Consider the following 14,539-nt stretch of genomic DNA (forward strand, 5'->3'; position numbering starts at 1 on the left):
AAAAATACCCTGCAAAATCATTATCAAATTATATTCTTACAAGAAGACAGTTATAGATATGCTACAATTATTTTGGACATGAGTGTACTTGAACAGAGAAAATTGTGCTAATGTCGGGAAAAATTCCCTCAAAAAATCCCTTCCATCAACTTTGGTCTCCTCTAGAGTGGCCCCGGATAAAAGCGCATAATCTATAGGGATTAAGAAATGAATGTGCTAAGTCTCTTATTGATAGACGGGATAAGTATGAAGGAAAAGGTTGAATACCAATACGCACTGTATATACTAAGTCGAACTTATACCCTGACCTATAAAGACAACATAATATAAAATATATAAACGCAGTACTGTTTATCCTGATATCAAGAATTGTACCAGATTATCTGTAGAATGCAGGAACCTTTTAATAGTTATCATGCATATTGTTCCGTGATATGTGGAGAGGGAAATTGGGGTTAAGTCACAAACATGTCTTCCAAAATAGCTCTATTGTGAAGTTGTGCGATACTGGAGCTGGTAGGAGTCAGTGTGCGAACTAAAGGACATTTTACAGGGGAATAAAGTGCACATCCGAGAAATTTAACACGGGGAAGTTGAAAACTTACAGGAGACATCCAGTTCTTCAGAAGGAGATATCTCCCTTCATCCCCCCGGTAATTTGCAGTATAGGAGGTATATATATATATATAACAAGAGACAGAAGATATACTCTAGTATGACACCGTAAGAAAGGAATAGAGAAAAAGGCATGGATGTGGGTGTTGGTGGATAACAAGGGTTTATCCCAAGACAACTGTAGCACAGTTGTTGAAAACGCTTGCTTCATTCTACCAAGAGTTGGTAAATATCTTGATATCAGAACAAATCACAGCGTTTCTATTATTTTTCTATTATGTTTTGATTATAGGTCACGTCATAGGTTCGGTTTCGTATGTACAGAGCGTATTGGTATAGAATCTTTCCCCTCATACCTATACCGTTTATCAAAAAGGAACTTCGTTCATTCATTTCCTAACCCCTATAGTATTTTTCGAGATACATTTGGATTATGTGCTTTTATTCGGGACCACTCCAGAGAAAGGCCAAAACTGATGGGAGGGATTTCTGGAGGGAATTTTCTCGGTATTCTCCCAATTTTCCTTGTTTATATACGTTATGTACCCCCAATACATAGCACCTCTGGAGAGCTTGTTTTATGCTGAAGAGAATGAACTGTAAACCATGACTTTCCAATGAACAGTATTGATACAATAGCTATTTCATTGCGAGTCTACGATCTTCTTTATACTAACGGGTTAATAGGCCCCAGGGACTTACTCCGTTGTCCATGACATCTAATGGTTTGTGTATGAACATATCTTTGTTATGTTTATCGAATGCACTAGGTTTGATTCGGATATCCGGGTGATACGTTCATATCCGTTACTTGTGAGCTCATAGGATAGTGAATGACGTGGAGAAAGCTTTAAACATGTCGGTCCCGGCGTCCCCCGCAGGGGACATAAAATATGATATTATTATTGCTTTACAACTTCAAAATCAGACTGGCAACATTGAAAACTATTTACAAGGGATAATCATAGATGGATCATCCCTTTTAAACAGTTTTTAATGTTGCCAGTCGGATTTTAAAGTTGTAAAGCAATAATAATGTCATATTTTATGTCCCCTGCGGGGGACGCCAGAACCGACATGGCTAATAGAAAACATCATCTAATTTACATGGTTCTCCATTTGATACTAAATCAATCCAAGTCCTGTTACTTTCATAAACAAGATGTACTTGGATAGTTGGACTTGCTCGAATTGAATCAATATGACAACACTTGTAAGCGAATTTTCTTGTTAGATATTAACAGTTTTCAAGTAACTGTCTTATATTTAAAGTGCTACACACGAGACACGATTTAAGACTGTCTTGTCTCGAAAATATATCGTGAAAATTATGTCTCGTTTCGAAATCTATTGAGTGAAATATGTCTCAGGGCCTGTATTTTGTCGCAAGAATTCTGTCTCGTCTCGTGGTAACACTACATAGCTCTAATGTTTTCACGTGTTGTCTCGTAAACGTTTCTCGAGTTCTCGTCCCGTCTCAGTTCTCGAAGGTTCTTTTCGTCTCGTCTAAAATAAAGTTTCTCATCTCATTTTGTAAAAGGTATAGCCGGATAAGGGAATGAAAAGTGCTCTTACATAGATTGCTGTAATATTTATACCAAATGTACCTCATATCTAAAGATAACTTTGGTAAGAAAATCAACTTCAAATTCCTTCGACTTTCGAAGTTATTGTGAAAAAGTGAAAAATAAAAAAAATCATGTCTCAGAAGCGACTTGAGTTACGAGTGTGAAATAAAATAAGAATATAATTTGCTCAAAGGGTCTTATAAGAAACGGGAAACAATGTATTTCGCCCTTCAAATTCCTAGCGAAAAACACGTCGGAAACATTCGAATTCAAATCTTGTTCTTTTATATTTGAGTGACCACCTTCTATTTTCCACCATAGAAGCAGCACCAACCCACTTATAATATATTTTGACCATGAATTCATACCTTAGGTGCATCTTGGTGTAAAATTAGGAAAATCAAAACCGGGACGCAGTGTTTTGCTTCCAAGATAGGCAACCCATGTTACGCTATAAATGTTATGGCAGAAAGTTGTTTTCTGTAAATCACAATTTAAAATATTGACAACCTGCTAAGGCAAACTGAAAATCGGTAGTACTAGTGCTCTCGCGCGATTTCTGGAATAGATACGATTAAGAGAGTTGTATTGTCATGTAGAGCCATTCATGACGGGTCAGAAACTCAAAATCGGCCATCTTTGACTTCTGTCAATATTTGTACCGGCCAAAACGTTTACGCGTTGCCTATCTTCCAAGCAAAAACACAATCTCAACTTTGGTTTTCCTCATTTTACACCAAATTGGACCTAACCATGCTCAAAATATATTATACCTGACTTGGTACCGTATTTATGTTGGAAAATAGAATGTGATAACTCAAACATAAAACAAATAGATTTGAATTCGAATATTTTCGACGCACTTTTTGCTAGAAATTTGAAAGGCGAAATATGTTGTTTCTTGTTTCCAGTAATACCCTTCGAACAAAGTATACTAATATTTTTGCTTTACCCTCGTAACTCATAGCATTTTTTAGATATGAAAAAAAATGATTTTTCGAATTTTCCACAATAACTTCGAAATTCAAAGGAATTTGAAGTTGATTTTCTCCCCAAAGTTATTTTTAGATGTGAGGTACTTTTGGTATAAATAACACAGAAATCCATGTAAGGACACTTTTCATCCCATTATTTGGATATTGGGCCACTCTTTATGTAGAAAATTTGTGCTCATATTTCTTTTTCTCAATTTCATTTAGAAGATATCAGGATCGTTACGCGATACAAGAAATCCACGACGGGTGTGATAAAACATTTATACCACATTTATTATTGAAGTTTATTGTGTAAAAAGACAACAAGAGATTTAACCCTATAATTGTAAAATTCTGTTTGCAGAAATTTGATCCTTATAAATATGTCTTTTCATGCAAAGTATTAAATTTTATTTGTAAATCTTCTAAAATGTGATGCACCAAAAGTATACCAACACCCTTCTGACATTTATGTTTTTTTTTTTTTTTTTTTTTTTTAGAGGTATCCAATTTAACAATATAACGACTGGTATTAATATCAGTGGGATGTGCTGTGTGGTTAGCATAGTAATTCTTCAACTTTGTACTTTTATTAAATAGAACTATTTCACAATGTTGATAAACGTCATTCGGTCAGACAGAAAAACTCTTCACGTGTATGGCACAAACAGGGTAGGATTTCCTACAAGATATGTCATAACATTTTTCCGAAGATAAATCCTAAGATATTTCCTAGGATTGATCTCGTAGTGTATAGCGCGCCTAACTGAGATATTATATGTATTTACAATGCATTATTAATTTCTAGATCTCGTTCAATATTTTAAGATTGCTATGTACCTATTACTTACTTGACATAAATGAGTGACGAAAAAGTTTATGTAAAATTTTCGCTGAAAAAATGTGTGTTCTTATTATCTATCACTCGTTTCTAGCTGCGTTCTACAATTCTCCGAGGCACAAACCGATCCATATTTTTATCAGTGTCTGTATACTTTGCGTACAGCAACGCAACGCATAAAAAGGCAAAAATCAACTATAATTGCTATGCTAATTACCGCAAACAAATAGGGAAATTTTGCGTTGCGGCTAGCTAGGGAATTATAATGAATTTATTATAACGGATCTCATAGAAATGTCTAAATTTTATTTATTTATTTATTTATTGTATTAAAGGAACAGATAATGATGCATTATTGTTTGGGAAGGCAGGCTTGAGTTGCTCCTTTCTCCTCTCTCCTTTAGAAACGGTGTTTTTCGGAACCTTGGACACTTTCATTATTTTTAATAAGAGGCCTAATCACTGCGAACTTGAAATACCGCAATTTTATAGTAATTATGTGATATCTTCAAATAGATAAAAGATAACTGAAATGTGGAACAAGAGCGCACTAGACAATATTATTTTGCGTGACGTACAGAAGGGAAAAAATATACGTTTTCATGAAAGCAAGAAAGAGAAAAAATAAACATCCAACCCTGCTCAGAAGGTACGTACATTGGCACGTGTCAAATCAGCTTGTTTGCTGTGCGATGTTTTGCCTTCAGGCGAACTACTAGCGATCGACTAGATACGAGACAAGAAGGAAGGAAAGAAAGAAAGAAAAAGATATGCTTATTTCATGGAGATATGCTTGCTTCTTGGCATTAAGTGTTTGAAAACCAAAACTGTTCTGAATATCCATTTTCTAATTTCTATAATAAAGGGAAATGTTAATTCTCATATATAGGAAGAAAGAAAGAAAAAATATATTTCACACAGATAACAAAATAAAATTTTCTACTTAAATACGCCTTGGCCTTGTGTGTTTCAAAATTGTTCAGAATGTTTTTCCTAACTCGAATAGAAAAATGATGGAATAAAAAGAATTGTTAATTCCCATAGGAAAAGAAAAAATATAATTACACTTATTATACTTATTAAACAAAAAAAAACAAGATAAAATATTTCAGTCTGTTTTAGCAATTCCAAATGCTTAGAACTATTTTTTTCCTTCTGCTCGTGAACACTTCATATCTTCAAACTAATATTAGTCTTGAACAAAACACTCTTCAATAAACATAAAAGTCTTATAATTTTAAACCTAATAGCATGTCCACAAACAATGATTATCTACCACTGCATTGATTACAGGAGGCATTGAATCAATTAGTGACGAAGGGAGACAGGAATGGGAAAGGAAGGAAGTGAACTGTGACCTGCATGTTAGGTGCCATCCCGGCATTTGCCTGGTATGAATGAGAAAATCGAAGAAAAACCTCACTCCGATTGGCTGGACTGGAAAAGCTACTCCACCTTTTCGACCAAGTGCCCCCGTACACAACATCTTATTTCTCAACACTTTCAATCGACAGTTTTGTTGGAGCGTTTTATTTGCTATCTGATCCTTAATTATTTAATGGAAGATGAAGATGTCTGGGTCATTGTCCATCTGAAAATAAAATTTTTCGTTTGATGTGGGCAGCATAATATTCAACTACAAAGTCTTTCTTATTCCTATTACCTAAGGGTCTTTTTCCTGTTACTTAAGGGTTTTTTCTACTACTTCCTTCAAGATTAAGCAGGATTCTTCCCTAACCTCCAAATCTCATTTATAAAGAATTTAAGATCCAAACTTCCTCCTTAAGAAAGAGAAATAATGAAACTGTTGAGTTAAACACTTGAAACAATATTGGTGAAAATTTCACGAGCAGCAATTACGCAACAGATAATTAGGATATTTAAAACACAACTTATACGATAGTAGAGATGCTACAACTGTAGTATCTTTTAATTGCAATGTATGACGAGTAAACGAAACGCTATAATACTGAAAACTGATACGCATGCTATTTACTCATGTGTATGTTATTGTGAACAGAAAGTAGTGTTGCTGAGGAAAGGACACAAGACAACATCGTCCAATAGAAATAGTTAAACCTTTTTGAAAACGAAATTGAATTTCCATAATATTTCACGAGACGAGAGAGACACCCCCCCCCCCTCGTGAACAACACTAGCAAAAATCAGGAAATTTACGTCGTTGTTGATAACGGTATGTATGCCTTTCGAATATAAATAATCCTCACAACTATACTGATGTATTCGCAGTTCTCATTCTTCATATATGAGCATTTGAGATTAAGAAATATACGCTTATACCTTGTTCTGAGAGATCATATGTTTAACCCTGTAGCTGTAAGAGGTTCTAAAAACAAGGGTAGTTAAACAAAAATTTATTGTTTCTGGGTGTAACTGGGTAACATTTACTGTTGTCTGGGTTTAACAAACGGTTCTGCGAACTGAAAATATTTTAAAAACCGGTTCTAGCGAATCGGCTGAATAGCACCACTGGACCGTCGGGAATTCCCTCGTAATAGTTCGAGTGCTCATTTTCGACACGGGAGACCGGGATCGATTCCTGGTGGGAGCTTATGTGGTTCAGATTCCAAGTTGAGATATAGGTCCACGTCTTATATTGCCTCGGCGCTGAACAGAATACTAAACTCCAAATCAATCCATCACCCAAATAATCGACGTCGAAATCGGGAGCGCCTTTCCGTCACAATTAGAGTATGGTCGCTCAATGATAGAGCGCTAACTTTAGGTTTCAAGGTCATAGGCTCGATTCCAGGCTATAATATGTAAGTTTATGTTTAACAGCATTGTGTAAATTTCTTTCTAGGAGTTCTTTATTGCCTTCCACTTCATTCCTCAGTGCCTTTCATTAATCATTTAGTTCATTCATCCGTTTCCTTTAGCCTCCAGGACATATTCGTGCGATTTTAAAATTCTCATTTCATTTCAAAGTATTTCAAAGTAAATTTCGGTTCAAAATCTCCTGTCGTCGCGAATTCTGTCGAGGAATTTGAAGCTTAAAATACACAAAACGATAATCATGCCTGTTGTTCTGTATAGTTGCGAAACATGGTCACTTACTCTGAGGGAAGAACATAGACTGAAAGTATTTGAGAACAAGAGTCCTGAGACGAATATTCGGACCCAAGAAGAACGGGAATGGGGAATGGCGGAAACTTCATAACGAGGAACTACATAAGTTATATGGTTTACCCAACATTGTTAGGGTCATCAAGTCTAGGAGGCTTAGGTAGGCGGGTCATGTAGCTAGAATGGAAGAAAGGAGAAACGCTTTCAAAGTCTTGACTGGAAGACCAATCGAGAAACGACCATTAGGAAGACCTAGGCGCAGGTAGGAGACAATATTAAGATGGATCTCGCAGAGACAGGAATACAAGGTAGAAATTGGATCCAATTGGCTAAGGATAGAAGTCAGTGGAGAGCTTTTGTGAACGCGGCATTGAACCTCCGGGTTCCATAGGCCGTAGAGTTAGTTAGTTAGTTTCAAAGTATTAGACCAATAATGCAGTCTTGAATTTCCGAAATCACTTTCATCGTTCACACCTCAATTGCCTGTGAGTAGATCATGAGTATTTAGATATCTAAATTAAGGTAATCTGGCACTTGTAAACTACTATGCATGAATTATTTGTTTTCCTCAAAAACAAATTCAAGTATTGTTTTTCTTCCCTGTCTAAAAGTACTAAGCTTAGTATCGAAAAGAACATTGCTTTTCAGCAGACACTGGATTTGTGTGTGAGAGCTGCTTACAGACTTCACGTGAAAGCAGCAAGTCCCTATGAGAAGTTACCTCTCGTGAACATTGTTGGGAATACTTTCTACTCCTGCCCAACTGACATTTCTTTCGTGACTGTACCGTTGTCACGAGTCACTTAGTAGCTTTACGTTTGCAGCCATTTATAAACGTGAAAATAAATGCCTGTTTTCTAAATGGCTGGAAATCGAAAGCAGATAAGTGAGTCGTGATAACGGTATCACATGTAAAATAATATTGTCTAGCAAGCTCTTGTTCCACTTTTCGATTATCTTTTAATCACGTAATTACTGTAAAATTAGCGGTATTTTAATTTCGCCGTGATAGGGTCTCTTAAGGAGTTCTATTTCAATCTACTCTCTAACATGACGGCTACTGACATACTATATTTTTTGCACACTTTTGAATCCCTCCTTTTCCCTTAGGAAACGCATTTTACCAAAGCGACATCATAAAAATCCAGTTTGCAGTAGTACTATGTTCAGAAACTCATTTCAAATTTCGGCAACGTCGTAACAGATATCAACTTCATGTGTATATATTTAGATGGTTGCCTGATATTCAGTTACTTCGTTCAGTAGAAGTCATTCTTTAGGAAAATAGATGACTATTACAATATTAATAAGAGGGTCATTTCAAAAGTCTTGCACACAGCGCATGCGCAACTGTTTGGGTCGTGTGTTCAAGTTCAATTTTAAGTCAATTGTGAGTGAGTCAGAGTTTGGGCTTGACGGTTGTGTCTGAGTTTGCTGGTTCACGTGGCTGTGTTGTGAGAAATTCAGTGTTAAAAATGGAAGGTGATCCCGATTCAGGTCGGTTTACACATAGTGACCAGTGTTCCTATAACAAAATCGAAATTCTACGTGAAAAGAATCCAACTGAAATTTACAATGTTTTGCCTGAGGTTTCTGGAAGTAGCGTAGTGGACCCTAGCACAGTATCTCAGTGGTCAGCTTCTTTCCGTGAAGGTCGTGTAAGCACTGCGGACAACCGAAGAAGGGGAAGACCATCAAACGCAGGAGACTACACGTCTGAGATTATTGTCAATGGCATTTCCAGAGAGGAGCGACAAAAAACATGTGAGGAAATTACATATGAGGCCGGAATATTTATCACTTCAGTTTACAGAATCATTACTGAAAACTTAGAGATTAGAGAATTCGCTGCAGGTGGGTTCCGCATGATCTGAATGAAGAGCAGAAAGCATGCCACAAAAGGATTGCAGAAGACTTGCTTCAATATTATCGAACAGAAGGAGGTCAGCTTCTACGAAGGATTCTTTCAATTGATGACTTTGATTTGTTTCCCAAATTGAAGGAACGACTCCTAATAATATAATTGACGAAGCTCCCAGTGACGTGACTTGAGTGATCAGATAAGTCACAATTGAAGGTGTCGTATCCGGGATAAACAATTTACTAAAACGTTGGGAAGCTGTCATAAGCAAGAATGGAGATTATATTGAAGGCCTGTAGAGGTATTTTGTACAATAAATTATTTACTTCCATAATATCTTTCAGTGTGCAGAACTTTTGAAATGACCCTGGTAAGAAAACAACTTCAAATGGAAAATACTCCAATTTTATTTTTCTCATGGTACTAGACAACATTCGTGTCAGTATAACGGGCATAATTTGTTATACAGTACAGTAACGATTATCCGATCTCCGACTAACCTAGTTTCAAGTTAACCTAGTTTACCCCGGGATCCCTAACATAAAGCTTTAACGTACACGGCTATCAAGCCTCTCTTGCTGTCCTGTTCAGAACATTTAGTGATCTGTTGCATGTACTATTCTGTAGCTTTGTGCGCTTCTCGTCGCAATTCATTATTCTGCCTTCTGTATTCTTTGATGTTCGTGGTTGTCGCCCTTCTGCGTTCCTCCATCTTGTTAAGTATCACTTCGGTTCCTCCTCCTGCCAATGTTATTCAGGAGTGTGTCAACTAGAATCTGTTTAACTTTTACCCAACTATTTTCTACAATGCCTACCATATTGCCCAATGCACATAATTTTTCTTCATTTTTTTCTTTCACATCACTGTCCATAGTTCTTAGTCACTCTAAATTCCATTTTCAATTTCTTCTCCCATTTATCTTGATCGACTTTACCAGGTTTGTACTTCTGCCACTGGGGGATTCTGGTCCGAATCAATGTCAGCTCCCAATGGTGTCTTCACGTTTCGAGCACAATTCTTGAAATGTTGCTTTTAGAAGCATGTAATCGATTTACTAGCGTTTCATATCTCCTGGACTTTCCTAGCTTACTTTTTCTTTTCTTAATCCATTTGTTTGTAACAACCATGTTATGCTCCCTATAGAAGTCGATGAGCTTTCTTCAACTTCTACCTATTCCAAATGATCCCATCACCATATTTGCAGTTCTTTCTCTTATTACGCTGTTGAAGTCTCTCATTACTATGACGTTGTCCTTATCTCTTCCCTCCTGATGCAATATGCCACTAATCACATTATATATTACTTCTACTTGATTGTCGCCATGGTCTACTTGTATTATCGCAATATCCACTGGTTTTGCACTTACAGTTAGTTTTATAAACATCAAGCGGTCACTGCAGAATTCAACTTTAATTACACTTCTTGCTTTTGCGTTCTTCCTTGCTATCGCGACACCTTTCTCCGCCTTAACTCCAGCCGAATAGAATATTATATAATTTCCCAATACTTTAACACCTTTTCCTGGCCATTTCACTTCACCTAAGTCCACTATATTCACTTTACATTTGCTCATTTCTATTTTTAAATTTTCAAGTTTATTCACATGTCATAGAGTCCGTATGCTTATTTTCTCCTCTGATGATTCTTCCCTGAGTAGTCCCCACTCGGAGATCCGAACGGTGACTATTTTACAGTACTTCTGGATGCTTTACCTAAGAAAGAACCATCATTTATATATACACATCACAGAATCATTCCCGTTTGGACGTCTACGGGTTATGACGTCCATGGTCCTCTGTTATGGAAGCGCCATTAATTCTAACCGATTAGTTTAAACTGGTACTTGGTTTGAGCCTCTGAAAGACGACCTACAATCGTAGTTAAACTATATTTGCTTTTTACATGTAGTTCGGAATGGCGAGAATTTACGCATAGCAAATGATCATGGAACACCTCCAACCATACAAAAAAAATAACTTACCTGGGAACCAAGATTTATTGGCAATTCCAGTTAAAGAAAGTGAAAACAAGGCACACAAAAGTTTCCACACAAGATATAGATCACTAACATCAAAATAATAATAAAAAGCATTTTACAACTTTCTATAAAATGCTCTTTTTATTGTAATACATTTATAATAATTCACGATTTCATTTTATACTTTTCCACCCTATTTTCGAGGAGGGAAAAGGAGGGATACCAGCTCTTGCATACTATTCTGGCGACGCTGCAAAGATTGCCAATGGATGCTGTTGTAGATAAAAATTCTCCTACAGTGCATAATATTCCTTGAGATGTTATTTACTTCCGGATTTTCATTGCATCATAGTTGAATAACCACTATAACATAAGCAGTCTTAGGATGCAGTTTTCGGCGTGTACTTAAGGGTGCAGACTACTAAATATTTTTCAAATTAACCATTTTTCTTTTGCTCGTTTTTCGTAAATGGAAAGAGATAATACAATGTAACTTACCACAAGAATATATAATGTTATTTTACATCCTAAAGTAGGAATCGGAATAATTTTCAGTGTTCCCATCGATAGAAATTACAGTGTGGCCAGAATATGAATTACCCAAAAGTCTCGGTTATGGTAGAGACTATAAAAGTGAACTCAACGGTAATTGATGACTTATAATGTTCTCTTAGTTCCTTGTTAACTACTATTTACATAATATTTGTATTTATTTTATAATAACTTATTTATTTCCTAAAAAATTATGTAAGTTATTACAAAATAAATACAAATATTAATTAAAAAATAGTTAACAAGGAACAAAGACAACATGATAAGTCATCAATTACCGTTCAGTTCTTTTTTATAGTCGCTGTCTTAACCGAGATCTTTGGGTAATTCATATTCTGGCCATACTGTAATTTCTATGGATGACAACACTGAAAATTTTTCCGATTTGTATTTTCGGGTGTAGAATAACATTATTTATTATTGTGGTAAGTTACATTTTATTATCTCTTTCAACTTACAAAAACGGGCAAAAGTAAGATTATTAGCTTTTAAAAAATATTTAGTAGTCTGCCCCCTTAATAATATTCTATAAAAAAGAATCGAGGTTGCTTATCTCAGGTGTGTATGTGCACTCAAAACCACGAAAGTAGTTCCTCAGAGTAGCTGATGTGTTGCGGCAGACTTCTGCACAAGTGTCTTTTTAGAGGTAGAAGATGAGGGATGTTTCTATTGTTTGCTCATTTTCTTTGTGAGTCATAAAGACAAACCCAACTTTCATCCATTATCACAAGTCTGCCGAAAAAGTCCTCTTCATCCACCTCACAGCGATGGAACATTTCTCTTGCAGCGTCATCGTGATCTCTCTTCTGGAAATGTGTGAGCAGTCATGGCACCCACTATGCTGACACTTTCTGAAGATGCAACTGATCAAGAATGTTATTCCAGGCAGACCCATAACTCATACCTATTACACACATAACACTTTCAATGGGTTATCCTCCTGTCTTCCACTATGATCTCAACTTTCTCCATAAAGAAGGCATCATTGCTGAAAGATGGTCTTCCAGATCCAGAGGCGTCCGTTGTTATCATGTGTCCAGTTGGAATTGTCATTTTCACTTGGATACCATCTCATAGGATAGGCTTTCATCCACAGAGAATTCTTTCATCTCTTCGTGGATCTGCTTTGGTGATTTCCCTTGAAGATGGAGAAACTTAATGGCGTTCCGTGCCTCAAACTTGTCAATCATCGATCCTTCAGTGATTTACCTGCAAAACAACCAAGAGTTGTACTAACTAGTCCAGAATTTGAACGTACAAGAACCTATGTACAAAATACATGTCCTACGAGGTTCGTATTTAATCACCTTCTAGGTGATTCCACGAACTTTTTGATACCTCTTCGTATAGAGAGTATACGTACACCATGCTCTAAGCAAAATATTCAGTCCAATCAACATTGATTTTCTTATCAGGAAACTGCGTTACAATACAATAATACCATTACATTACAATAAGTTTTCTCTTTAAAATTTTTATGGGTCCTCAAGCGAGTGGGGCCCTAAGCTATAGCTTGTTTAGCTTATACGTAAATCCAGCACTGTTAGTAATAAATAGTCATTACATTAAAAAAAGTTATAGAGTTATATTATTTTAATTTATAATAATAATAATAATAATAATAATAATAATAATAATAATAATAATAATAATAATATCAAACAAGTGTGTCACGATCTCCTGGACAGTAGGCCTAAAGTGTGTCGTCAGTCAAAAAAGGTTTAGAACCACTGTATTACACGTTATTCTTCCCGTGCTCAGAACAGAGACTTCTGTTAAAACATACAATTTAATAACCACTTAATTTCTTCTACAATGATTCCCCATACTCGAAATGTGAAATTATTAGTTTCTAGAACAAACATGTTTTTCCACATTGTTTTTTTTTTTTTTTCCTGTTTAAGAGTATACATTAGGGATAGAAAGGAAATGAAATGAAATGAAATCTTTAAGTTTTACGTCCCACGATTATGCCGGTTAGGCTAAAGGAGACGGTGATGATGAGAGATGAGTGAAATGGTGGAATGAAGAAAGTGGGAGGAAACGGGGAACCCCGAGAAAACCCACGAGCACGGTGTTTGTCCACCACAAAGTTCACTTGGCAGAGGCTGGGATCGAACCCGGGACCCCAAGCACCAGAGGTGAACGCTCTACCACTGAGCCACCGTGCCCCCCAGAAAGGAAACGAGTTTAGATCTACTTTAATATATATATTCCAGTGTACTACAATTTATACGTGTAATATAAGTTTCTAATACCTGTATACTTGTAATACATATACCTATCAATGTATACATGTACTAAATACATACCTGTACTACATACATTGATACATACATGCTCCTTGTCAATAAAATGCAGATTCATTATTAAAAAATAAAGTATATTTCGTGAACAGGATCTCAACCATCATGCAATATTTTTCTCTTTTTTTTTTTTTTTTTGTCATAAAGAAAAATGAAATGAAATCTTTAAGTTTTACGTCCCACGGTTATGCCGGCTAGGCTAAAGGAGACGGTGATGATGAGTAATGAATGAAATGGTGGAATGAAGAAAGCGAGAGGAAACGGGAGAACCCCGAGAAAACCCACGCACACGGTGTTTGTCAACCACAAAGTTCACTTGGCGGGGGCTTTTGTCATAAAGAGTCCGCCAGAAAAATGTATATACACTTTGTCATCATTGAAAATAATTGTACTGAAATTTAAGTAGCCTATGTTGTAATAGCCGTACGATTTCTGGCTCAACAGATTATCAATCGGTACTGTCAGCACGGTTAGGGAGATAAGAAAATGGAAAGAGCACGCTTGACGTTCGAGCAGCGTAATAGTGTAGTAGCTTAGCGACTGGATCATGCAAAATGTGATACCAACATGCCACTTTCCGGGATGATAGGCCTATTAATAAGAAGTAAATCCTGATATAGAACCACCTCGGCAAGGGTCTTGTTTAAGGTATATTGCGTCATCAATATGGCCGCCAACGAATTTCGACTTAACTGAATTTAAAAATGTATAACTCCATTACCATTCAAGGTAGAAACTTCGTTTCTCCTTTATTT

General features: G+C 36.2%; 1 protein-coding gene across 1 annotated transcript; it reads left to right on the forward strand.

Moving 5' to 3' along the window:
- The first annotated feature begins 8,560 nt into the window (after nucleotides 1-8,560).
- On the forward strand, nucleotides 8,561-8,959 carry LOC145671781 (protein GVQW3-like). The gene has a single exon (XM_081740988.1). It carries the CDS (start codon nucleotides 8,561-8,563, stop codon nucleotides 8,957-8,959), a length of 399 nt encoding a protein of 132 aa, XP_081597114.1.
- Nucleotides 8,960-14,539: the final 5,580 nt, after the last annotated feature.

The sequence above is a fragment of the Thermobia domestica genome, chromosome 15, assembly GCF_964235325.1.
Source record: "Thermobia domestica chromosome 15, izTheDome1.hap1.1, whole genome shotgun sequence".
NCBI lineage: Eukaryota > Metazoa > Arthropoda > Insecta > Zygentoma > Lepismatidae > Thermobia > Thermobia domestica.

Excerpts from the sequence above, each read along its gene's own strand:
- LOC145671781 (XM_081740988.1), top strand. The coding sequence starts at position 8,561 with ATGGAAGGTGATCCCGATTCAGGTCGGTTTACACATAGTGACCAGTGT.